The sequence below is a fragment of the Acinonyx jubatus genome, chromosome E4 (assembly GCF_027475565.1).
Source record: "Acinonyx jubatus isolate Ajub_Pintada_27869175 chromosome E4, VMU_Ajub_asm_v1.0, whole genome shotgun sequence".
Classification (NCBI taxonomy): domain Eukaryota; kingdom Metazoa; phylum Chordata; class Mammalia; order Carnivora; family Felidae; genus Acinonyx; species Acinonyx jubatus.
In genome coordinates this window covers 37,398,250-37,424,973 of record NC_069395.1, presented here as the reverse complement: position 1 = coordinate 37,424,973, position 26,724 = coordinate 37,398,250, and the positions used below count along the sequence as shown (strand labels likewise).

The window sequence follows — 26,724 nt, the reverse complement described above, 5'->3', positions numbered from 1 at the left end:
GGGAAGAGAGGGAGAGGGAGGCACAGAATCCAAAGCAGGCTCCAGGCTCTGAGCTATCAGCACAGAGCCCGACATGGGGCTTGAACCCAAGAGCCGTGAGATCATGACCTGAGCCAAAGTCGGACACTCGGACACTTAACCGACTGAGCCACCCAGGTGTCCCTAGGAGCAAAATTATTTAAAAAAAACTTTTAAAAGGGTAGTCACTAGATGAGTATAGGTAAACAGCCCTGTCATTTCCTAGGAGTCTTTCCTGTGCATATACATGAGGACAATATATGGTGGTTGAAAAAAGATGACATAAATAACTGAAAAATTAAAAAACTATCCCAATTCTACAAAATAGAAAATATATTAAAAGCAGATATTTCACTGGAAGTTACATGGAATCTCAGAAGGAAAATGTCATTGGGATATAATTATTGGTGATTAAAACGATTAAGTTAAAAAAAAAAAAAAGGCCTATCACGAGGCTGACCACAGAAATGGTTATATAGGGATACAGAAATAAAAAGAAATCCACAGCAGCAGTACTGGAAAGCTAGCAGAGATGCCTTGAGTAGAGCAGACCATAAAAAGTTTCTGGAAGATAAAAACAGATGGGAACAAAACCTCAAAACTTCATACATGAAAGGGGAGATCTCCACAGAAGTGATATTTCTTGTAAATCCCAATAACCCAAAGACCAGGGGAAGTAGAGGCCAGGAGAGTGACTGGAACTTGGGCCGCTTTGTATGAAAGCCCTACATGTACATAAAGATTATGATTATGTTTCTGGTCTTTCTACATTTCAGGATTTTGTTTTTAAGTATTACTGTTAATTTTTTTTTTTAAGTGAGAAATGTCTAAAACATTTTAGAGCTACTTATGTAGTTTTGCCATAGATAACCTAGCACATTAAGACTTCACAGCAAGCATTGTTTAGGCATGTGAACACTAAATTGGATTGTGAAGAACAGTCGAGATGTTACCTTTAATATGTCACATTGATAATATGTAGATAGTTAATAAAACTAGTTTTTTCACCTTAAAATTTTCTTTTTACTTTAGAGTTTCGGATAAAATTTAATTACGTTAAAAACTTAATTCTACGTTTAGGAAAACAATGACTTCCAAGGAATCAAGAAATCCATTCTTATTCTTTAGTGTAAGTTTCTCTACTGGTGGAGAAAAGTAGAATGTGTATGATTAATGCTGACATAGATCCTGGATGGCCTCTAGTTCTTTTGATCTCTATTTAAACGTTGAAGTCTGTATAACACTCAAAATAACCTTGGGAAAATCTACAAATCTGTGATCCACTTTTTAAATCAACTACAGAGATTTATTTACAAACCTTTGTGAAGTCTGATGGACACCAGCACACAGATGTGACCTCTTGAGAGTGACCCTGGAGTACCGTAGGAGGATGCCAGGGTGTGGAGACCTATTACACCATCAAAAAAAGAAAAAAACAAGTCAGCAGAGCAGTGCTAGGTCTCCCAGATAGAGCCTTTGAATCTCTCCATATTTGTGCCTTAGATAGCTTTGTTACCAAACGTCTCTTAAGTATGCCTAGTTATAGCTCAGAAAAGAGTTCCAATGGGCAAAATATTTCTGCCACCGATCTGAGAAAACAGATATGAACTCAGATACCAGGACAGGACTACCTATCTATATATATTTTGACTAAAATTCAAGAATGACATTTTCCCTCACTTCTTAGCTGGTAACCTTCTACAAGGATGGGGTTCAGCTGCTAGGTAGTGTGCACTTCAAGGGAGCCCTGTTTTTACATAGCCTAGGCATTTTCAGATCTTCTCTAATCAGTGACTTCTGGGAATACTGCATCAGCTAAACCCTGAAGGCATTTCAGACATACTACCAGTTCTCCTGCAACAAGAGGACAGTCTTTCATCCAAAAGACTCACTGATTTTTACCAAAGTCATCCCTTCATTTTGAAGGACTATAAGCCATATACTTTTACATGGCACTTTGGTATCCTTTTTGGAAAAAAAAGAATCTTTTACAATTTCATTTTGGTTAATTTGATTAAAGAACTCTTGAATTTTCAGTTAAGTTCTGCTATGTTTTAATGAATCAAGGGTCATATTACACAGTACAACACACATGACTAAGGATCAGATTCCCCCCCTCACAGGATGCCATTAGTGATCTGCATTTGACAGTTGATTCATTCGAGAGCTGTCAATCCCTTTCAGAGGCCATGAGAATTAACCAGCACAATATGGCACAAACTCATTTAACTATTATTAGCACATGTGTTTGAAAAAGAGAAATTATTCCCTTTTCATTTTCCCAAGGCTCTGAATCATTGCTCATCTGTATGAAGAAAGCGGAGGCGACTCTGGAAAGAATATTTGCAAGAATGACTAAGTAAACTTAATAGATTTCCTTCAATTGTAGTGAAGATATTCAACACACTGATTCATAAGGTTCTCCAACTCAATCATTACTACTCCTCTCTTGGGTTAAATGGCACAGGTAATGATTCAAAAAGCAAAAGAAGAGAGAGAACAGAGTCTAATTTGCCTTGCTGGGTTAATTAGAGTTTCACAGAAAAAGCTTTTTCCTGAGTATTAACAAAAAGGATCTCACTTTCTGCCTCCTACAATAGCACAGAGAGCAATAACTCATTCTCTCACAAGGTAGCATATTTTAGAAAAGACTTTCATTTCAGGAGTCACAGAAATTCTCCATCCTTCTCTCTTTGGGATGGCCCCAGCCCATTAAGTTTCTCTTCACCCAAGGCCCAAGCAGAATGGGTAGCAGCAAATTAAAAGGGAGAGAAAACCCTAATGTTCTTTTGACCCTCCCTGGTAGGAACACATTACTCTACTGCATTGGTTTACTCTGCTTATGGCCTCTAGCTTGTCATTTCATGATACTGGCTCTTCTTCAATTTCCTAGGCATTGTAATACCTAAGGAAACCTAAACGTGTATACAAAGGATTAAAATAAATTAAAAAACAAACAAATATCTGCCAATAGAATCCATGTACATTTTTGCATTTACCTATAGGATCTAAGAGAAAAAACAAAAGATCCCTTGGAAAAACTTTTGACAAACTGATAAGATAGGAATAATAATGACAATAAAAGTCAGCATTTGTTGAGCCAGGCACTTTACATAGCTTCAAACGTGGGGGGAGAAGGTTCCTCCAAAAGTTAAACATAGAATTAATTACTAGACGACCCAGCATTTACATTCTCAGATATACACACAGAAGAGCTGAAAATGTATGTTCAAACACTTGTACATGAACGCTCATAGGTGCTTTATTCATAAAGCCAAAAAAGTGAAATAATTTAAATATCTACCAACTAATAAAGGCCTAAGTAAAATGCGGTCAATACATACAGTGAATACTCAGCCATAAAAAGGAATGGAGTACTGATATCTGCAACAACATGATGAATCTTGAAAACACTGTGTGACTCTATGTGTAGGATATGTCCAGAAGAGGCAAAACCATAGACAGAACAGAGGTTAGTGCTTGCCAGAGGCTGAAGGCAGGGAAGAACAGAGAGCGACTCTTATTAAAAGGTATAGTGTTTCGTTTTGGAGTAATGAAAACATCTGGGAATGAAATAGTGATGGTGGTTGCACAATATTGTGATTATACTCAAAATCCCTGAACTGTACAATTGACAAATGACTAAAATGATGAACCTTATATTCTATGAATTCTATCTCAACAAAAAAAAAGTGGAGAGAAGGACATGAGGTAGGCTGAAATGAGAGGTACTATCCAGCAAGTTTATCTGAATGGTAGTTACAAGCGCTTTCGCAGTTTAGGACTATACTAGCGTGGTATAGTACCCTTGCTGACTACTTGAAGGAGATAAAATGTCCTCTGGTGAAGCTCCAGTTGTTTTTAAATCCTTCCTTTTTATTCAAGTAAGTTTTTATTTATGGTCACTTCATTTTTATAAAACATTACTGTCTTTACATGATTTCATTTTTTTAAGCCTCTCTCTATTTTTAAGTAGGAAGAGGAAACTAAGTCCAAGAGACATTTACACCTGTGCATCCTGGAGAGGGTCAAACCATGGAAAACTGCCCTCTCTTACATATTCTAGCTGTTATACAGACTTTGCTTCAAGGCATGAAGAGTCTCCGTGGTAAAACTCCTCGAACTATACACGCAACAGGTAGAAAGAACTGGCTCTAAGCTACGCATGTAATAAACATTTTGTATCCTTAAACGTGCAAAAAAGATGAGCATCTTTCCCCCCAAAATCTCCTTACTATGCCCAGTGAGAAACCAAATCTCATCTTTATTTCTGCCATGAGATCATTTACACTTCCTAAAGTGTCAGGCTCAATGTTTCGCCAGTCAGCGGTAGAATTGACTGTGCCAAATGAGTTTATTTATAACCACTTCAATACTATTCAGCGGCTATAACAGAAATGAACCAGGAAAAGGAGGTGAGGGATAAGAAATTAAAAAGAAAAAAATCTATTAACTGTATTTTGAAGCCTTGGGCCTCAGTATCAGAGAGCCTAACTATATTATATCTCCCCTTTGCTGAGCAGTGGTAAGGATTAGAAGGCTATTCTCTTCTGTCTTAAGATCTGAAACTCCTTTATTTCACTGTTTTCTTGTGCCCATGGGCTTTTTAACATAGGAAAAATCCCAACACTTGAAGGAATTCTGACTGCTGGAAACACAGCAGAGCTATAAGATAACCTAACAGCCTGGATACTCAGCTTGCATGGAATGGTTTTAAACTACACCCCCACCTTATTTTTTAATCATGGAAAAGAGAAACTGAGCCACGTCACTAGGCAAATTCAATTTTAGGAGCAGTGAGCTTGCCAGGATCTCAAATATCAGAGCCTGCACATTGAGTTATGTGTGGACAGGCAGGAGAACATCATGTCTGAACCACATCATTCAGCACTGACATGTGACCCTGCCTAGGAATTTAGAAAGGGTCACTCATGTATGTGATAGCCACTGAGTAGACATCTGAAAATGGGTTACTAACAACAGCCAAGTATCTTTACTGCATGTCTCTAAAGAAACTATACCTCCACCCTTATTCCCTGAAACGAAATAAAACAGTTTGTGTACTAAAGGAAATAGAATTGACAATAAAATATATCTGTAAACACATACACCCATGTATAATATACAATTATATGCATAATAACATATATGTAATAAAAAACTTATTTTAAAAGATTTTTAATAATGATCAGTGCATTAAGTATTTTTTGCATAATCTTTTATTATGCTTTTTTGTATGTGTAATTTTCTTTTAAAGAATTAAAAAACTTAAAAAGATACAGACTTTGGTAGGAATAAAATCTTCCTGCTAAGTTGGAAGTCAAATAGAAAAAGGAATGAAGACAAGATAGTGAGAGGAGAAAGGAAAAACAAAAAGAAAAATAAGCATTAAGATCAAATTTGAAACTCAAAACTTAAAATATTAGAAGAAAGCATTAGTGTTGCTAACCTATATCATCAAAGTTTAAAACTCGTATCAGAAAATTTTGTAGACAAGAAACTAAGTAAAAACTCTTATGAATCAGGGTCTCAAGCATATATTTTACAAGCAAATTTTCATTTAAAAATACAATAAGTAGGGGTGCCTGGGGGGCTTGGTCGGTTAAGCGTCCAGCTTTGGCTCAGGTCATGATCTCACAGCTTGTGAGTTCAACCCTGCTTTGGGCTCTGTGCTGACAGCTCAGAGCCTGGAGCCTGCTTCAGATTCTGTGTTTCCCTCTCTCTCTCCCCGCCTCCCCTGCTCATGCTCTGTCTCTCAAAAATAAATAAACATTAAAAAAAATAAAAATACAATAAATAAAAAAAAGAAACGTGCTTGTAGGAAAAGAGGCAAGTACAACACAAAAGCAATTTGGATAGAACAACGTCTCCACCATGTGACCATCTAGGATATTGTGACTAAAAACTCTTAAGGTAGTGTTGCATTTTTGTACTTCTAGGTATTCAGAGAAATCATTTTTTAGTGTGTCCCCCAGGACCAGATGAAATTAAGCTGAAGACTTATCCTTCATACCTGACAGATTCTACCCTGTCCTAAGCCAACATTAAAGATACGACTTCCTACAGGTTGGCAGGACTTATGAATGATGTAATTGCCTCCTAAGAAGGGATTTGATAACATTGAATCTGGGTCTATGAAGTTTGAGACATTATGACTCTAAGATCCAAAATGTGTGAATTCTGATCATTTAATTCACCAATGTCAGGGACATTTATGATATTACAGGGCAACCTAGAAGATAATTAATTTCTAGCCCTAGGAAAACAATGCCATATTACTCTTATTTCTCTGAACTCCCAGACACTTCTATAATTAATTAGTCCCACAAGAGCTACTTTTCAGTGGTCAGCAAGTGCTACTTGTGTAGTATTTCAGTTTTCTCCACTAATGTCAAATGGAAAGCTTTAAATTTCTTTTTAATATATTTTTTAATGTTTATTTTTGAGAGACACAGAGAGAGAGAGAGAGAGAGAGAGAGAGAGAGAGAGAGAGAAAGAGAGGATCCGAAGCAGGCTCTACGCTGTCAACACAGAGCCAACTTGGGGCTTGAACTCACAAACCACAAGATCATGACTGGAGCTGAAGTCAGGCGCTTAATGGACTGAGCCACCCAGATGACCCCACCAGCTTTAAATTTCTTACCTTATAGTAGTCACTTAGGTATCATTGTTATTTAAAAAATAAAAAAATATTGGGGCACCTGGGTGGCTCAGTCAGTTAAGTGTCCAACCTCAACCCAAGTCATGATCTCACAATTCATGAGGTAGAGCCCTGTGTCAGGCTGTGTGCTGACAGCTCAGAGCCTGGAGCCTGCCTCGGATTCTGTGTCTCCCTCTCTCTCTGCCCCTCCCCTGCTCATGCTCTCTCAGTCTCTCAAAAACAAATAAACGTTAAAAAAAAAAAAAAAAAAGTAAAAAAATATTATAAACTTGTGAAATGGGAAATCAGTAAAATAAAAAAATTAAATAATGCTATTAAATATATACAAAAGTGAGAAGCACCTGGACAGCTCAGCTGGTTAAGCGTCTGACTCTTGATTTTAGCTCAGGGCATGAATCTCACGGTTCATGAGTTTGAGCCCTGCTTTGGGCTCTGTGCTGACTGTAGTGCAGCGCCTGCTTGGGATTTGGATTCTCTCTTTCCCTCTATCTCTGTCCCTCCCCCGCACTCTCTCTCTCTCTCTCAAAATAATAAACTTAAAAAAATATATATATATAAACTTGATAAAGCATCTATTCTATTCTAGTAACCTTAAGATTGAACACTTATGAAAGAGTAAAGGATACAATTGCCATACAAATATTTTTGAGTGTTTTGTGTAAGGCTCTATGGTTAATTTGGGTATAGGATCCTGGGGATTAAAATACTGTATTTTGAAGATATTTCTAAAAAATTTTTATTTACTTATTTTGAGAGAGAGTGTGTGTGCAAGCAGGGGAGAGGCAGAGAGAGAGGGAGAAAGAGAATCCCAAGGAAGCTCCATGCTCAGCGCAGAGCCTGACATGGGGCTTGATCTCATGATCAAGGCAGAAAGGCAGTCCAACATGTTTTTCCAGGAAGTAGGACAAAGTAGTTAAGACTCTCTCCGGTCTTCTGAATTCTCAATTTCCTGATAATCTGTGAAACTCCTGGAGGACACGGATTGTCATTTCTGAGAAGCTCTGGCCATGAAAGTGTGTTATATTCTGACAGGGAGAGGTTTGGCTATGTTAAGAAGCAAGAAGCAACTTGTATTAAACATCTGATGTAAAGAAAGTTAACGGTACGTGTTTGCATTCAACTTGCTCATCTTAGAAAAAATATTTGTAAGAACACTTCAGTCTCTTTAGCCTCTTTGTGAGGGAAGTTTGGCAACTTACCTTCCAGATATAGGCAGCTTCATCACTTGAGCCACTGACTAAAAACTGGTCATCTGGACTAAGACTGGATTTAACATAGAAGGTAGAGTTTTGATGTCCATTGAAGATAGCCACTGCCAGAGGGGGAAAAAATAAAATTACTTGGTTCTTATTATTTCCAGTGTTCAAATAAATGCAGACAGTATACATGTTCTAACAAGTTTTATTAGCGTATTGACTATTGAAACAGACAGTCAAGCTATTTTCACTAAATTAAAAGGAATTGGACATTGTCACAAAAGTAAAGGAAGTCTCAGAGAGAAGCTTTATATTAGACGCACTCTCATGACCTAAGCCCAAATACTTGGTATAGAGCTGGCTATAGAAGAGAAAGTGATGAAAAATATTCCTAAGAAGAATGGAACCAGTCTCCACTCTTAGTAAAATGCCTTTATTAGACCCCTCTTTCCCCACCCTGAGGAAGGGCTTTTCCATTGTATAATACATTGGTCCTTCTTCCTCTAAGACTTCAAATCTCAAGGACAAATTTCCTATTTTATTCTTTCCTCACTAGACCTCACAGTGCTTTGAACAGAGTAGATTTTCAAACATTTGTTGCATGAATAAGCAGTAATCAGTGAAAAGAGTTAAGATTTAGGGACAGGTCATTTGGGATGTAGGAATCTATCTTAATTTTTTTGTAGGAGTCTTTTTAATTCCACACTTTAAAAAGGCTGGAAAGAAGTAGCTAATGGGGTAAACTATATGTTCACACGTAAGATACTCCAACTAGGTTCGTTTTAGCCTTCAGGTTTAGACTTCTTACTACCTGTGGTAAAAGGGCAAGTAATCCAATCTAGCACAATGTGCTTGACAGGTTCTTCTACCCTCAGACCAAAACCTGAGGCCTCTGGTATGAGAACACTAATAGGAAATATAAGAAAAATAATCTCACTTATTGGAGAATTTAAGGATACATATAAACAGGAAAAAAAATTCACTCCAATCTTCTAACAGAAAGGAAATAGGAATTATTAAGGGACTTAATAGCTTTCCTTAAGTGGTCATAGAAACCTCTTCCTTTTACCAGAATAAAACTGGAAAAAGATCTTGTAGTTTTTGCTTTTCAAGAAAAAGCCTACATATTAAATAGTTTCCACCGCAACACTCTCAATGTGGAAGTAGAATGTGAATCAATTCAGATATAATTTTCTTTTCACCTATTATGATAGATAAATCCTCACAAAATAAACAGCCTCCTTTGTTCTGAATCCAACTCCAAAACTATATTTATTTTTTTCAACTCTAACTATGAATGGAAAACTACAGACCAAATTTCCCACTAAACCAGTAAGTGTTTACTGCCCTCTGCTGGTCTAATAATGTACACTGTAAATGCTTCACACCTTTTGAAAAATCCTTAAACCTGTATTGGCTTTGATTAGCTTAACTTAAATTAATAATTTGGGCTCTGAAAATGCTTTACTGAAGTAGTTCAGAGTCATCCTTATGAACATCACTTAGTATAATAAAATATTGTGAATTAAAAGCATGGGAAATGAAATATTAAGCCCAGGACCCTCTGAAGTATTTTTAATTAAAAAATTTTTTTATTAACATTTATTTATTTTTTGAGAGTCAGAGAGAGACAGAGCATGAGCAGGGGAGGTACAGAGAGAGGGAGACACAGAATTGGAAGCAGGCTCCAGGCTCTGAGCTGTCAGCACAGAGCCAGATGCGGGGCTCGAACCCACAAACCGTGAGATCACGACCTGAGCCGAAGTCAGTCGCCCAACCGACTGAGCCACCCAGGGGCCCCAGGACCCTCTGAAGTTTTGAAAAAGATAAGCAATTACCAGATGTCACACACACATCTGTCACTCAATTTCTAAGGAACGTTATCTATCTATCTATCTATCTAATATTATTTTAGGAGCACAGGAAAAAGGTCACTAAATTATTAGTAAAGTAGCATTGGGCATATTTGTTCGATGACAGAGGGACAAACTAAACTCAAGCCCCCCTTTAGGGCCACACCATAAAAAAAAATGACACAAAAAGAGCTCTTGTGGGGCGTTGGGTGGCTTAGTCGGTTGAGCGTCCAACTTAAGCTCAGGTCATGATCTCACGGCTTGTGAGTTCAAGCCCCAAGTCAGGCTCTGTGCTAACAGCTTGGAGCCTAGAGCCTGCTTCAGATTCTGTCTCCAACTCTTGCTCCCCCTCCCCCACTCTCTCTCTCTCTCAAAAATTAACAACATTAAAAAATTTTTTTAAAAAAAGGAGCTCTTGTATATTTGATAACACAATTGGGATTATATTTTTATTTTTCGGAGAAAAATTTTAAAAAGTCTATTTTATATGGCTATTTAAATTAAAAGCTATCCAAGTTCTGGCTTGACTCAGGAAAATAGGAAAAGAAGTTATATACCGCTTCCCCTTTCCAAATAACCTTGTTCTTGTTTAGACAAACACCAGAACCATCCAGGGTGTTAGAAATACCAACTGTGAAGCTGTCATAGAATTCAAAATCCTAATAATGGCTTGGGGCAGTCTTTGGAAACTTCTGTAAGAGCCCAGCTAAATTCTATACTATTTTAACGTTCCTTATTTATCAACACATCTTACTTTAATGGGAACTAGGTAACTTTGGGGATTGGTTATAGAATTCAAAGTCTGTTTCTGACCTGAGCAAGAACCAGGTTACGAATACGTAGCTTGCCTAAGTAATTGATAATATTCTTACATTATGTAACCCAAATAACCCTTTTCGATGATGTCTAAGAAATTTTCACTTCTTTTTAAAAAATGTCATGTATCAACTTTGAACACCAAATTCCAATTTTAATTTTCTTGAAGAAAAAAAAAAGGCGAGGTTTCTTGAAGAAAAAAAAAAGGCGAGAGATAAATTTAAGGAGGCTGAGTAGATAAAAACTATTTAGGGGCTTAAAAACTTCAGCCCCCTAATTTTAACAAACAACCCCCAAACAAGACAAAAGCTAAGCAGACCAGCTTTCTGTATCACAAAAATTGAGATAAATCTAAATATAGTCAAAGGGACATAATTTCAGGAAAGACTCACCGTTAACATAAAATTAAATCACCATAGCAGGATTCTGTTTACTTGTGCAATTACCACAGAGAAATGTATCTATCAAAACATCACTAGAACTAATCAAAGACCTCAAGGTCCTAATACGTCTTCATAAATTTGGTTTAGAAAAAAGGCCAATATTAAATTATCATTAACAAACACTTCCATAGTAGTTTTTGGGTAGGAGATTTGAAGTTGCTAAGATCTTACCTGGAGAAGTCTTTAATCCAGTCATATTGAACATGTAGATGTTGTCATCTGTGCAGTTAGCAAATAAAGTAGAGCCCGTGGAATCCAAAATCAGACTTGAGTATCCTAGAAAAAGGAAACTTTAGTTAGCATGTCCTGATGACAGTGAGTAGAACAGAAGTGAAAATGTGGAGGCAAAAAGAACATTCCACAAGATTATCAGAATTTGTCTTCCCCCAAATATATATAAACCAAAAATATTCTTCAGAATGTTTATCTTTCTAATTTCAAAAAGATACAATGACATGTTAGCTTTAAGTCTGTGTTGCTGAAAACCAGCTTGATATTTATTTTTAAAATTTTAACAAAAACTCGCACATCTAAAAAAAGTCCTACAGGTTATAAAGAGGCTTACCTAGTTTTCGAGTGCTGCTACCTGGGTACAGAAAAGACTTGGATGCTATGGGTTCCTGTCGATAAGCAGTATAATTCTTCCGTAAATCCCATATTTTGATTACCCTAAAAACCAAGGTAAAGAAAGTTATTTTGTAGCCACCCAACTCCAACCAGTTTCAACTACATTGAATGTGAAATGACTTTTAATCTGACTCCTCTGGCTCATCAATCAGGTATAATGAGGATATCTCACTGGGAAACAGATTGAACTATCTCATACCGTTATTTCCAATGTCAGGCTAACAACTTAAGCAGAACGGAAACAGATGTGATCTGACCCAGTGATGGGTTACCTTGAGTTTACTTTAAGGGAGCAGAAAAGGAAGATGAAGGTTGGGTTCCGATGGTCATTGTTTCATTGTTTTCAGAAACAAAACAAAATAAATGCTTCCTAAGCCATTAACACTCTGCATGTAACCTCTAACATCATAAGGAATAAGCCCTGTCCCTATGGTTATCTCTCTATATAAATCCTTAAGTAATCTAAATAAATTTTCCAGTGAAATGAAGTATTTCTTCATTTCACTTATTGGTATAATTGTCTTAATCCTCAACATCTAGTTTATAGGCAAACTGAAAAAAACCCAAGTTTGGTATAAAAGGGCAGTATCCTTGCAAACAAACAGAGCAAGCTTTCACAGCCATTCAGAAGCATTACTAATAACCTTCAGATAATCCTTCATTTGTGCCTGAGAATTTGGTCCACAGACAAGTTTTGGTGTCCAGAAGAGACAACAGAAATCCTAGTTCATTAAGCCATCATCCTAAATTAGTTTCGAAGGTAGGGATGTCTTCAGAGATACAATGAGCAAATAAGAGGGCAAAGAAGGGTGCTTAAAAAAACATTCAAAGAATTTTTATTCTAACAAAGCAACCAATCAAGAAGTACCACAAACTTATTTGAAAACCAAACATTCAGACCAATCACGGATGGTAGGTATGTGAAAGTCATTAGGCCTTATTACTCCTTGAAATGCCCATTATATACCCAGAATCAGATTTCTTCTTTTAGGGTTATTACTAAACCTGAGAAGATAAAATCCAAAATAACAGAAATCTTACTCCTCAAAATAAGACCCACTGCCTAAATTCTACCGCATGGACAAGTGAGCTACCCATCCAGCTTCTCTACAACAGCAATAGCAGCCAACAATGCTCCTGTGTGCTAGGTAATGTGCTCAGTGTGATACATTACCTCATTTAATTTTTTGAGCAAAAGTCCTAACTAGGTATTTTTCAGTGTCATCTGTAGTTCTCAGCTGGATATTCACTATGTCGAAAGTTAAAAGCACACACATTCAATTTTAACGGGACTAGGTGACTTCCCTATGTTTATGAAAGAGATCTCATCAAAAGAAGCAAGGCTCTTACCCATCCACAGCTCCCGCCGAGACTAATGTATTCTCATCTTGAAAGAGGACCACAGTAACACTCTGCTGGAAATCCTAACAGCACCAGAGGCAGAAAAAGAATGGCAGAAAGTCCTATTTTGGGTATCATAATCTTCACCACAAAGAAACCAAGATGCTAAAATGATGGCTTCCCCCTCACCCAAACTCTGAGTTAGACTAAATTTTCCCTTTCCAATAATCCTAAATCAGATATTTATCCTGACCAAGAAGTAATTTTGTGTGAAAATGACCTAAACATCATTAAGTTACAGTACATAGTGTTGACTTTGCCTTGTACTCAAGAAACAAACTGGTTCTACTTAAAATCAGCCCTACTAATAAGCTGTGTATTCTTAGAAAACTCATTTAACTTCCCTGTGCCTGTTTCATCTGTAAAATGTCACCATCTACCTAAACTATCATATAGGAGTGTCTAAAGAATTATGGATAAAAAATGACTACATGCTCTGAAAAATTCAAAGGAGCTCAGTAGAGTTTTACCTCCTAATTGTCATTAACAAATTTCCTTGGCTCAGAATCTGATTGTCTAAAATGATATTAATTTTAACTTCATCTGGCCTCCAAAAATCACGTTAACCCTGTCAGTTTCTTCTCATGCCTGTGTCCTATTCATGGTTTACAATTTTAATTAGTAAACACATTTCTCTAACATATTAATTTGAATCCTACAGACCAGGAATATTAGCAAAATAAACACAATAAGACCCACCAAAAAAATGGTGATTTTTTTTTTTTTTTGAAAGAGAAAAGGTATATTATGGGCATTGTTTAAGCTTTGACTACAAATTTTCAGAGAGATACTATATTCTACCTAAATGTCTCAATATATTTAATATTTTGCCAAATGTTTAAAAAAATATTAAAAACCTACATATTTCCTGTAGTTATGAAAACAACAGGGATTCCCTCCTCCTAAAGAAAACTCTATCAAGGTACTTAATATGCTTCTTCAAACCATCCCCCCTTTTCTAATGAATTACATTATACTCTAGATACGTGTATGTATGGAGGTCTCTAGGGATGAGGCTCAGGAAGATGACTTTTTACTATACTTCCAGGTGACTGTGTTGCACCCTACAGTTTGAGAACTACTACTGTAGTACTGTAGGTATTGAGTATTAAGTAATAAACCACTGATACCAAGAGGAAATGAAGATTCTCATTCATTTAATCTATAGCTCCTATTTTATGCCCAAGAAGTTCTGTAAAATGAGATTCTATCCTGTTAAGATGCACACATGTACACAGCTATAAAACCTTACCACAGAAGGAGCAAGTCCTTTTGAATTCTGTTTCTTCTTAGGTTTTGAAGGGGTTTGCTTGTCTAAGGTATTGTGAGCTCCACTGATTTGATTCACTTGCCTATAAAATCCATCTGAAAGATATTTCGAACAAACTGATTTAGGTTTCAGAACTTTATTCCCATGCTGAATATAACATTTATGTATAAGATCCCAAAATTGTATTCCTAAAAGTGAAAGAAGCTGGGAGCTACTGCATTACATTTCTTTCAGTGAGATTATAATATATCAAAAAGAAATAAACATATGGATATTTAGAGCAGCTTTATTCCTAACTGCCAAAACTTAGAAGCAATCAAGATGTCTTTCAGGAGATGAATATATAAGTAAACTGTGGTCTATCCAGACAATGGCATATTATTCAGTGGTAAAAAGAAATGAGCTACCAAGCCACGAATAGACATGGAGGAACCTTAAATATGTATTAAGTGAGAGAAGCAAATCTCAAAAGGCTACATATGTAAGATTCCAATTATATGACATACTGAAAGAAGCAAAACTATGGAGCCAGTAAAAGATCAGTGGTTGCCAAGGGTCAGGATGAATACGCAGAGCACAGGGGAATTTTAGCGTTGTGAAACTAGTCTGCATGATACCATAATTATAGATACATGTCATCATGTTTGTCAAAGCCAACAGAATGTACAATACTGAGAGAGAACCCTAATGTAAAGTACAGAGGGACACTGGGTACTAATGATGTATCAGTGCAGGTGTATCAATTTTGACAAATGTCCACAGCTCAGCTGTGGGATGCTGACAGTGGGAAAGGCTGTAAGGATAGGGAGTAGACCAGTACAGAGAAAATTCTGGATTTTCTGCTCCATTTTGCTGTGTATCTAAAAGCCCTCTGAAAAATAGTCTGTTAAAAATAAATAAGTTATTTTTAAAAAAGCAAGCAGAGATACGATCATTGCATTCTGCTTAATGGTATCATGGGGGCAGTGTGAGCATAATTATGTTTAATCCAATTCTTTAAAGCCAAATAATTTTTAAACTAAAAGATCATCTCCCAGTGAGCCCATGTATTAATAATCCCATCAATAGTTTAGGTAAATTATTGCAGTTCAGAAGACAACAGAAGTAAATATGGAGGGTAATACTTGCAACACAATGAGAATTTGAACAGTGAGCAGAAATGGGGGATTGTGAACATGTGCCCCCTGGTGGTAACTATATGAAATCACTAACTCAATCAACGTAAGTATGGGGTGATCCTACATTTATCAAAACTAAAATGGAACTAGGCTACCTTTTTTGTTGCACCTGGTGTCCCAGACCATAATGTTGCCATCTCTTCCACCTGTACAGAAGACGGCTATGGGGAAATAGTTTATAAGAAGTTAACAAAACCAGTCAATAATGCATGCATTTCAATTTAAGTTTCCTAGAGCATGTACTATATGCTACGCACTGTAATTGGCAGAGGAGATTAAAATCGAAAAAAATACATGGCTTAACAATAAGAGAAAACAAGCCGTGAAGGGAAAAGACTACAAAGAACTCAAAATGTTTATGCTGAAAAGAACACTTTACAGAACAATCCCTCTGTGTAAATATTCTTAAAACCACACAAAACACTATATATGGTATGCTTATGGAAAGAATAATGATAAACAAACAGTAACCAAAATATACTGAGAGCTTACTAAGCGCTACATACTAACCCATGTGCTTTATATAAATTATCTCAATCCTTGTTATCAACCCTCTTAGGGGGTTATTACTATCCCCATTTTATTGATAAGAAAACTAAGGCATAGAGAAGATAAGTAACTTATAAAGATATTCTTAGCAGAATAAATCGAGAGCCCACTCTCCAAATCTCCAAGCTATACTGTCTCAGTATTAAAATATGGACCAGATCTACACAAAATGGTACAAGAGGTTGCCTCTAGGTTAGAAAAAAGGGCAATGGGATTAGAGAAGGGAACATAGGGGAACTTCAACTTATCTGTAATGTTTTACTCTTTAAAAACTAAACCAAAAAGACTGTTTCCTGTGTGAAAGAGTGAGCCCTTACCGAACCAATCTTTACCTGCATTAGCTATAAATTTTGGACAAAATATAAAAACCAACTACCTGAGGGCTGTTTAGAAACTGAACAAAAACATGCAATTTTTGGAGGGGAGTTTACACCTGATGCAAATGATTGGCCTGGGCTAAATTACTGTTTTTTTGTAGTTTTGCCTTGAAGGTAACCACAGTTGCATGAGCAGTACCAGGCAGCTAAGATGCCAATAAAATATCTGCCATCTTTCAAGCCATAGGAACTAGGAAAAGGAGACTGAGGCAACAAGAGCTGCCAGAGTGAGAGGGGAACTCCAGAGAGAGCCAGAGAAAGGGTAACTCTAATTCTGTGTTTAAATTTAAAGCACAGGGCACCTGGGTGGCTCAGTCGGTTAAGCCTCCGACTTCGGTTCAGGTCATGATCTCACAGCTTGTGAGTTCGGGCCCCATGTTGGGCTCTGTGCTGACAGCTCAGAGCCTGGAGCCTGCTTCAGATTCTGTGTCTCCCTCTCTCTGTGCCTCTCCTCTGCTCATACTGTCTCTAAAAATAAATAAACATTAAAAAAAATTAAATTTAGCACAAGTCTCTGGTTGACCCCTGAACCATATATGCAAGGGAAAACCAAAGGCAGCTGGTAATTAAGGCTTATGTTGAAGAACTGAAAATGGGGTCTGACCCTTCTGTATGTCTAACAGCCTGCCATCTAACTACTATTGAGTTAATTGCCTGTTAAAACAAAAATATCAACAAATGAAAGTCCAGGGAAATAAAAATGACTTTGCCCAAGAGTTTAGAGGCAGAAACCACATTAAAACAGGGGTTCTACGTATGGTTGTAAAAGTGTGCCCTGTACAAAGGCATTTGGCTGAAGGATCTAAAATCTAATCTGTGTTTACCAACCAAACTATGTGGCCTTGGGGGCAGTATCCAACCAGATAATTCATGCTGGAGCACCTACAGACTACTGGGAGACATGATAAAAGCCACCAGCCCCAATTTCTAACACAGTGCTTTTTTCTACTTGACCACATTGGCATAGACTTACTGTATAGAGTTTTAAAGAAATTAAGCGAAGGGACCAAAAGATACAGTGTTTCCCTTTCCTATTACTCTTTAAATAAATTTACTTTGTAAGGTAAATTTTCATCTTATTTTTATAAACTCACAGCAAACTCTGACACAGTAGTAAATCAGAACACAAACACCTAACTTTATACAACAGATGTATGAATGAAAACTTAGAGGTAAAAACTATGCCATTTATTTTTCTTCAAGGTTCCGCTCTCAAAAGCAACCATAGTCAATTAAAATTGACATTTTTTTGAGTACATATCAGCTCAACAACTCAGTTTGATTTTCCTGAGTGCTCATGTGAATAAATGAAAATGTTCCTTTTAAAAATAGAATATTTCTTAATGATAAAGGAGACTGCAATACTTGTCTTTACCACTGAGGTAAAAATCAGATTAGTTCAGCCACTTCTTTGAGATCAATGTTTGTTGGTCTTTTTGTTAAAAAAAAAAAAAATTCAGTGAGAAACTAATAGAGGAAGGAGAAAAGAAGTGAACAGAAATGAAGAGCTCATTCAGACAATCCTGTTTTTCCCTAGCTACTACAGCACTGTTCTGTATTATATCACTCTTTATATCTTCTTTCTCTATTATAATAGCAAAATAAATATAGAAAGATCAATTGCGAGTAAATAATGGTTGAAAACATATTAGAGAATTGGGCCATTTAAAGTAATTAAATAGTAAATTTTTAGGTAGAGAATCATGCCCATTTTATCAAGTTTCCCACTCTATCCTCACACCCCATTTAATTAAAATTTTACAAGTAAAGTATCTAATTTATAAATAGAGTTAACCAGTGTCCAGTACAGGTTTTGATTTTAAAGGACACTCGAAGTTGTACAGAGGTATTGTGGCTGTTTATAAGTATTTACCTTATCTGCAAGATTATAGAAAAAAATTATCTGAAGATTCTTAACAGGGACAAACTGGAGATAATGTCCATAAGAACGGGACTAAAAGCCAACTTTATTTCACGGGTTTCAGTCATGAGACTCTCAATCATCTATGTAGGTAAAGTAGCAACTCTGACAGGGGAAAGGGAGGAAACAATCACAGCTTCTTATTAACTCACTACAAAGGTTAAGGACATGAAAGAGGAAAGGTACAAACCTACCTTTCTCAAACTTAGAAAAGGCAACTGATTTGAGGCTGCACTGATGACCTTTGCATGTTCCAATCAGCTCACCAGCTTTTACATCCCAAAATTTGGCTGTTTGATCACCTGCTGCTGTAACCTTTCAAAAATGAGGTATCATAATTTAATAAAGAAATGCTTTACCAGTGTTTACCCAAATTCCAATAAAATGAAAGTCACTTACAAGCTTAAGTTCACCAGGAACCCAGGCCAGATCAAAGACAGCATTCCAGTGAGCCATCCATTCTAAACAAAGAAAATGGTGAATGTGAAATGTCTAGACTATGTTCGGGGTAGCCATATCAACAGCCATCTGAATTTCTTGAAAGCTGTTGTGAAAAGATCAGTCATCAGCACCCCACAGTCCATGGGCCAAAGAGAACTTGTGTACACACAGACATTATACATTCCCTTTACTACTATGGAGAACTACCATTTGATATCAAATTCCCTTCCATGAGGTGACTAGTAATATACTCTCTAAAATGGAATGTTTCTGAAACATTTCCAGTTCAAAAATCTTCATCATGCTCTCTGAATGCAATGTAAACTAGTTTGACATACAAGGTTCTGCATACTTTGGTCTTTATCTCTGTTGCAAGGTTTATCTCTCACTGTTCTCCATATACCTTATTCCAACCAAACTGGATCACTCCCTATTCCCTAATTGTAGCCTATGCTTTCTTATCTCTAGGGCTCTGCTGATGCTTTTGCCTCCACCTGGCGTGTCCTATTCCACCTCCATTGGTTTAAATACCATAGTCCAACTCAAATATCCTACACTTCATGAAAAATTTTCCTTGCCATCTTTACTACACGAAAGCTTTCCTTTTGACACCTGTGGCATTTTTCTTGTACATCTACATCATTTATAGCCTGTTTTATTTATCTCCACACTTGCCTTAACTAGTTCCAAACTATTAGCTTCTTAAGGTCAGCAGAACTTTTCCTTGGGAAATGCTTGGGCAACATAAATACTTGAAAGTGATGTTTCCTCCAATCACGTTAAGTGTAAAAGATTTAACTTCTTAAAAGAAGAACTGTTTTTAATCCTAAAATGTGTGTGTGTGTTTTTTTTTTAAACTTTCAGTAAAGGTATTGCCATAGTTAATAATATTGACAGAAAGGCAGTCCACCGTTTACTTTCGGCCTGGTCCCTGAACAGACTTAATCAGAAGTGAATAGGGGCACCTGGGTGGCTCAGTCGGTTGAGTGACCGACTTCAGCTCAGGTCATGATCTCACGGTTTGTGGGTTTGAGCCCCACGTCGGGCTCTGTGCTGACAGCTTAGAGCCTGGAGCCTGCTTTGGATTCTGTGTCTCCCTCTCTCTGCCCCTCCCCCACTCATGCTCTATCTCGGTCTCAGAAATAAACATTAAAAAAAAAAAATTAAAAAAAAAAAAGAAGTGAATATAATTGGTAATATATCCAAATAACAATTTACATGAGGCTTTATGAATTCAGAATAATGTTAAAACAACAAGTTTAGACCTAGACTTACCTTTGACACACTTCTTTCGATTGGCTTGTGATTCTGTGTTATATAACCTAACGAAGCCTTCTTCATTGGCAACTGCTAGTATATGCTCCATATTGGGAGCTAAATAAGAAATAAAAAATAAAATATATAAAAAGTAACACAAAAATTTTAAAGCTGAGTATAAAGCTCTAAAAACAATACACTATAGATTAACTGAATGCTACTAGTTAAACACAAAGAATCTGTTTGAAAAGAGGAAAGAGGATTCTACCCAAATAGCATTTGATATGGTAGAGACGTTATTTGAATTAAAGACTGCTTAAAATTTGCCATAATATCTAATTCAGTGAATGACTCAAAACCACCAAAATTATCTTCAGATAATCTCTTATTTAGAGAAGGGTAGTACTTAAACAAAGTAAGAGTGGTACTGACCAATGGCGAAGAAAAGCATGTGATACAAGCCACCAGCAAGTTGAGTCTACTAGTTAAATTTCCTTTTCATACCCTTTTACTTTTCCTCTCTTAAATCATTAACCGTGGGGACAAGTACTTCTATTTCTGTTCATATGTTCCTCAATGCATTATAGAAAGAGAGAGATTCCATCAGACCAAAAGGTGTACCTACTGGGCAAAACAGTTTTTCATGATGGCTGAACCTTTGCAATCCTTTCCCAGTATCAATTAAAAAACAACAAAACCAACAATGCTATAATGCTATAATAGTCTATGCTTTAGAGGAAATCTATAATTATGCATAGAGATTAAGAAAAACCTATTTCATAAATCATAGAACAGTTATTAGAAAAATTCTAGGGGCACCTGGGTGGCTCAGTCGTTAAGTGACCGACTTCAGCTTAGGTCATGATCTCACGGTTGGTGAGTTCGAGCCCCATGTCAAGCTCTGTGCTGACAGCTCAGAGCCTGGAGCCTGCTTCGGATTCTGTGTCTCCCTCTTTCTCTGCCCCTCCCCTGCTCATGCTCTGTTTCTGTCTCAAAAATAAAAAATAAACATTAAAAAAAACACATAGAAAAACTCTACCATCTATCTAACTTACTTTTTCTTGAAAGGGGGACAGCCAGTATTATTTCTTCTCTAAGTGTGAAACAGATTATTTCTGAGCAAGCCTAGATTAGATAGTAATTCTCTTACCAGAAGAGAAGGTACATCCAAAAGGAGGAACTGGGACTCCTGTTTCTCCATAAGAAGTGTGCTCATCATTACAGTTGCACTGATAACCAGTTAGAAGGGACTGTAGAGGGTACTGTGAAGACCATCCTAAAGTAAGACACAATTCCTTATAGAATTCCAATATATCATCACATATCAGTACTTTAAACAAGCACAGAGGTACATATCTGTTTTTAACAGCTTTACATACTTTATATAGATCCACTCACTATCCAGGATCCTCTAGAATACAGTTTCTGATATTTCCCTAAGGGAATCTGAGGTAGAAAGGTAGAAATGAAAGAGCGCACTCAACTTCTGGTGAGGTACAGCTTTAGGCTTAAATGGAGTCTTAATCCATTTTAAATGGAGACTCTCCTTTGTACAGTGGAGATTTTAAAAAGCAAGTGGCCTTTGCACATTAAAAAAGATCTTACCTCTCCTCCACCCTTTGGTGACAACCACAAAGATTACTGCAACCATTAAAACTGCCCTTCTCTTCAATTAAAAATTGTTTCCAGAGTTTCTAAATCAACATCACCGCAAACTCTTAAATTACTAGAAATATCGTACATAATCCAATGGTCAAAGAGTTAAAGGAAATAATGTAGGTAAATGTGCCCACCTAGCCACTAACATATTCACAAGTAAATTCTAATTCCATTTCCTCTTTCCTTACCAGTGCTGAAATTCTAGGATTCTAAAATGTTAACAGCAACAAGTCACAGTATCTTAAAGTACATTAGAGCAGTTTTCATGTGAGGCATTACGTACCTACCCCTAGAGTACAATCGGTTAAACCCTGGGTAGTGGTAGGGTCAGGGAAGTCTTTAGAGTCTCTAGAAATCGAAGTTGAGAGATGAGTAAGTTTTCACTGAATATACAAGAGAGAGGAAGAAATTCAGGGTACAGGGAGAATTTATTCGACTTGGGTCAGAGATCTAATGCGCACTATGGTCCTAAATAAACAGTAAGCAATCTTGAAAGATTTGTTTTATCATTTAGATATAGGGGTCAATACATTTAAAATATTTAAAATATTTAAATATTTTAAACTGAGAACTGAGAACTAAATGTTTATTAAGCACCAGAGGACAATGAAGTTACATTCTATTGAGAGCTGTCTAAATAATTAATAAACCCTCTTACATTTTAGGGTACTTTTAATTTCCACTTTCATCAAAAATACTGTTTGGAGAAGACCTCTTAGTCTGACATACCTCAGACACATCTAGCTTTGGTGTTCCTAGAGATAACCGGAAAGAATCGGTACAAAAGAAGCAAAGAATACAATCCAGATTTAGTCATTATTCCTGGGGATATTACCTCAAGGTCAGGTATTACCTCAAGGTCAGCCATTAAAAGACCATTAAAGGAAGAATACAACAGTTATGTTGTAAAATATACATCTACAGGATGAATTTTAAAACAAAAACCTGTATTCTAAAGTCATGTAAATGTACACTTGTAGTTTGGGATTAAAAAATATAATAATCTAATGATTGCAACACAAAGAGTCTAAAGGACCAAGTCTTTAACAATTTAGGCAGAACTGAACAGGATAAGCTCTGGAGATGCAATTCTCTGCAATTACACAGGGACTCCTTCAAACTCTACCTTACTGCTTATGGACTAATATGCACAAAAGGCCTAACAGGGCTTGGTAACTTGTCCCTATCCACCCTTACATTTCTGCACTCCCTATAACAAACAGTTGTAGACGGCTCTCTTAACCAACTGTTGGATCCTTATTGTGCTTTGCAGTTTCCAATACGAATGTATAATTCTTTTCCCCATAACACTCACTTGGAAAAGCCTGTTCTTTCCTCGATGTACAATTTAAGCCCCTAGAATTACACGCCAATTTTTCAAGGAGTATCTAAGATATGAGAGTTTTCAGTGAATCATTTGATATATGTGCATTTCTATAATGTCTGAGAAGGTTGTGGCTCTTTTCCCTCCTCTGCCTTCATCACTGTCTTTCTTCTACTTTTCAAAAGAAAGGCATTTCCATGTCCCAATCTTAAAACTTGTGTTGATCCAAAGTATAAAAACTTATGGGACTCCAATTAAGAGAAAATAGGATAATTCCTTTAATAAAGGCATCATAAATAGCCCAATTCATCTCTTTAAGATATACTTCCAATGAAATTTTACTTTTTGCTTCATAATTACTTATCAAAATTAATAGTCCATATTGTTTTGATAACTTGCATACTAATAACTGTAACAATTCAGAAGAAACTTTTGACACTTAGAGCCTTATGATTACAGAAAATTTTGACAGTGTGGTCAGTAAAATAACTTTTCAAGCCTAGAATCAAATTACATTAGGATAAATCCTGTGAAAGACAGTGGAAATAAAATCAAGAGAAAAAGCAACTATAGCTGACCTTGAACACAGGTTTGAACTGTGCGAGTCCCTTGACATGTGGATTTTTTTTGACAAATACAGTACTGTAAATGAATTTTCTCTTCCTAATGATTTTCTTAATAATAACTTTTCTCTAGTTTTATCGTAAAAATACAGTATATAATATGCATAACATAGAAATCATGCGTTAACTATGTTATTGGTAAGGCTTCCTTCCAGTTAACAGGAGGCTATTAGTAAAGCTGTGGAGAAGTCAAAAGTTATGGTGGAATTTTGACTGTGTGGCATTGATGACTCTAACCCCCATGTTGCTCAAGGTTCAACTGTACATGCAAAATATGGCAGTTAAAGAGTTTGTTCATATTTTTAAAAAATGATTGATGTGATCATCAAATCACTAGTTTTTATATCCTATTAGATACATTTTAATTTTTTATTTTAAAATTTCAGTAAGTTTAAACCTATGATAAAAACTTTTAGATAACAATTTAAAAATAGATAGAGGAGTAATCAGATGTCCACTTTAGAAAGACTGTTAGCAGCAATGTGGAGCATAAACTGGAGAGAGAGAAACTAAGAGACCATTTAGGAAACTTGTTATTTAGTAAAGACAAGAAGTTATCAGTGGAAATGGAATGGTAAGCATAGAACAGATCCAAGATACACTGATGAGGCAAAATCAGTGGGAATAGAGAGGACAGATTCAAGAGGTTTTAAGAGAACTTTCTGTATCTTGTGGACAACAGAGGAATTTTGATTGACTCAAGTTTCTGGCTAAGAAGACTAGTTTCAAATAATGGGACAACTCCCTAAAGTATGTAATAGACCAGGTTTGAGAAAAAAGTTCCGTTTTGAGTACTTGAGTCTGAGATGTTTGTGAGACTGACCTGCCGGGTGAAGATACTCACACAGCTTTTATAGGAATGGATGTAAAGTATAGGGAATGGAAGGTTGCAGGTAGTAGGGGAAGAAGGCCTGGTTGTGGCTATGATCATCCATAGGAGTAGGCAGAAGGAGAAAAGGGGCCTAGAATGGAACGCCAACATGGAAGGGGAAAGAAGAAGGTCCCACAAAATTCAGTGCATAGTATATAACAATGAATGAATTTCAGAGTCTGACACATAACAATAAATGAGTATTTGTGAATGAGAGAGAGAGGGGAAGTAGACAGATATACTGAGAGAATGAGGAAAAAATCTGTTACAAAATAGGGCTAACTATAGCCCCAATAGCTTGCCTCAGGTCTCACAGATAGTAAGGACTCGTGCTGGAATTAAAACTCAGGCAGTTTAACTCCAAAGATAGAGCTCTTATCCACTGGGCAGTACTGCCACTCAGGACATAGGGCACAGAGAAGGTACTTAAGCAAGGTCCCAGGTGAGTCAGAGAGGGGCATTTCGAGTACCATCAGAAAAATATACAAGGGGGAAGTAGGTAAGGGTGGTACAAAGTTCAGAATGGGGGCAAGAAACTGAGGGACTATTCCTCAGTCTACTACTTCTCAATATCCTTTTCCTAGACCTTTGCCTTAATAATATAAAAAGTTCCCTTCTCAGATTCTTTTTGTTTTCCACATGATGTCAAGGGGGAAAGAAGACCTAGTCACTTTTTAAATGAATGGGATTTCATTTCTATCCAACCTCAGTCTGGGTAGTAACTCCCTGGTCAGAAACTTTCACCAGAAAGTTTCATTCAGGTTGATGATACTTAAACCTGAGCTCAAAACTCCTATTGCCAATGTTTTAACCTAAGGAACCCCAACAACTGTAGCGAGTAAGTTGGATTTCTACATACCACTAACACAGAAACATCCCCAAGTTATACCGCTACAGTGAAAAACGAAACAAACAAAGCATTTCAATCCCATTTCTGTAAATAACAATACATACTACCTTGGCATCGAAAAACATTTGTAATAATATACTTTAATCTGCTATCAGTGATTATCTCTGGGGGATGTGGTTAAGGGCATTTTTCACTGTGTAATTTCGAATTTTTATGCACATGCAGTAATCAGGGGGAACATTTTTTTTGACCATGCTGGAAGCAGATGTTCTGTCTTCTCTGCTTGACTGAGTTCTTTAATAGCGAATCATATTCACCAGCGTATACAGCAAACAGTAGGGCTTACTAAAGTTCTACAACAAATGAATCAATGAATTAACAAATGGGTCCGTAAATGAGTCTTGAAGATCTCACAAAGCTGTTAAACCGCACACACACACACTCAAATGCACGCATTGTCCAGTTAATGTGCAATATAGACAGAAGCCGTAAAGAAGGCCAGCCGATTCAACTTTCCTCCCTCCGTCGGCCCGTATTACAAGTTAAAAACTCCCGATTACGATTAAAAGTGTCCCAAGGACAGGAAAGTGCAGCTTTCTTCAGTAGTTCTCACTAACACGAACTCACTTTGGCCGTGGGAGAACTCGGGGGCTGGGAAACAGAGTTGGAGTCGGCCTTGGTCCGCGGTGTTGTTCGGGGGAGGTGAAGCCCGCCAGCAACAAGTAGCGGTTAGGGCCGTTACTCACCATTTCTCGGGACGCCGAACTGGGGCTGGCGGAGCACCGAATTGAAAAGCATCTGGGCCAGAGGAAAAGGTTCAACTGCAGGAAAAGCCGTGGAAATGCCCCTAGGTTCTGCAGAAATCGTAGCTTGCGCCCCTCTGAACACGACTAGTTATTGCCTCCAACTCCCGCCACTGTAAGCCCCGGCCACCAAACTCCCCGCCAAACTGACGTCACGCCCTCTGATTGGCTCTCGCCGCGGCGTCCGGGCGCCTCCGAGTCACTTCCCCCTTCCAATCCCCGCCTCCTTTTCTCCGAGCCGCGGGAACCCAGAGTTCTGGAGCTCCCTGAGCGCCTGCGCGGGGGGCCGCAGAGGCGCTGGCGAACGGCGGGGAGACCAGGGCGCATGCGTAACAGGGCTTGACATAGCGCGGAGGAAAAATCCGCGAGGTGGTGGAAGAAGATGGCGGTGCTGGGGCAGAGTTTGCAATCTTTTTAAATAGGCTTGTCGAGTAACTATTCGGGTCATGGCGTCAAACTCAACTAAGTCTTTCCTGGCAGATGCCGGCTATGGCGAACAGGAGCTGGATGCTAACTCTGCCCTTATGGAATTAGACAAAGGTATTCGAAAGAGCGGGCTGAGCGGGTGAAACGGGTGTGGGGGGCA

At 37.3% G+C, this 26,724-nt stretch overlaps 2 protein-coding genes across 8 annotated transcripts in view; one reads left to right on the top strand and one right to left on the bottom strand.

Moving 5' to 3' along the window:
• DTL (denticleless E3 ubiquitin protein ligase homolog) overlaps window positions 1-26,287 on the bottom strand; it is a 48,330-nt gene extending 22,043 nt beyond the window's left edge. For 5 of the 7 annotated variants that reach the window (XR_008293384.1, XR_008293385.1, XM_015062916.3 and 2 more), the window contains exons 1-12: window positions 26,082-26,287; window positions 21,159-21,284; window positions 20,027-20,125; window positions 18,710-18,771; window positions 18,505-18,625; window positions 15,559-15,624; window positions 14,268-14,380; window positions 12,965-13,038; window positions 11,553-11,656; window positions 11,159-11,263; window positions 7,879-7,991; window positions 1,337-1,426 (exon numbers count right to left, since the gene is read on the bottom strand). Coding sequence is in view for 5 of the 7 variants with exons in the window: in XM_015062916.3 (XP_014918402.1) it covers window positions 1,337-1,426; window positions 7,879-7,991; window positions 11,159-11,263; window positions 11,553-11,656; window positions 12,965-13,038; window positions 14,268-14,380; window positions 15,559-15,624; window positions 18,505-18,625; window positions 18,710-18,771; window positions 20,027-20,125; window positions 21,159-21,284; window positions 26,082-26,133 (1,125 nt within the window). In the remaining 2 variants the exon portion in view is untranslated. Of the gene's footprint in view, window positions 1-1,336; window positions 1,427-7,878; window positions 7,992-11,158; window positions 11,264-11,552; window positions 11,657-12,964; window positions 13,039-14,267; window positions 14,381-15,558; window positions 15,625-18,504; window positions 18,626-18,709; window positions 18,772-20,026; window positions 20,126-21,158; window positions 21,285-25,962; window positions 26,058-26,081 lie in introns of those variants that run through there. The other 2 variants (XM_027074484.2, XM_053209812.1) reach the window with 2 other exon arrangements.
• A 138-nt stretch (window positions 26,288-26,425) lies between these two features.
• The window catches only part of INTS7 (integrator complex subunit 7), a 91,704-nt gene continuing 91,405 nt past the window's right edge, over window positions 26,426-26,724 (top strand). The window contains exon 1 of the mRNA XM_053209810.1: window positions 26,426-26,678. Within this exon, the coding sequence (XP_053065785.1) occupies window positions 26,585-26,678 (94 nt within the window). The 5' untranslated portion in view covers window positions 26,426-26,584. The remainder of the gene's footprint in view (window positions 26,679-26,724) is intronic.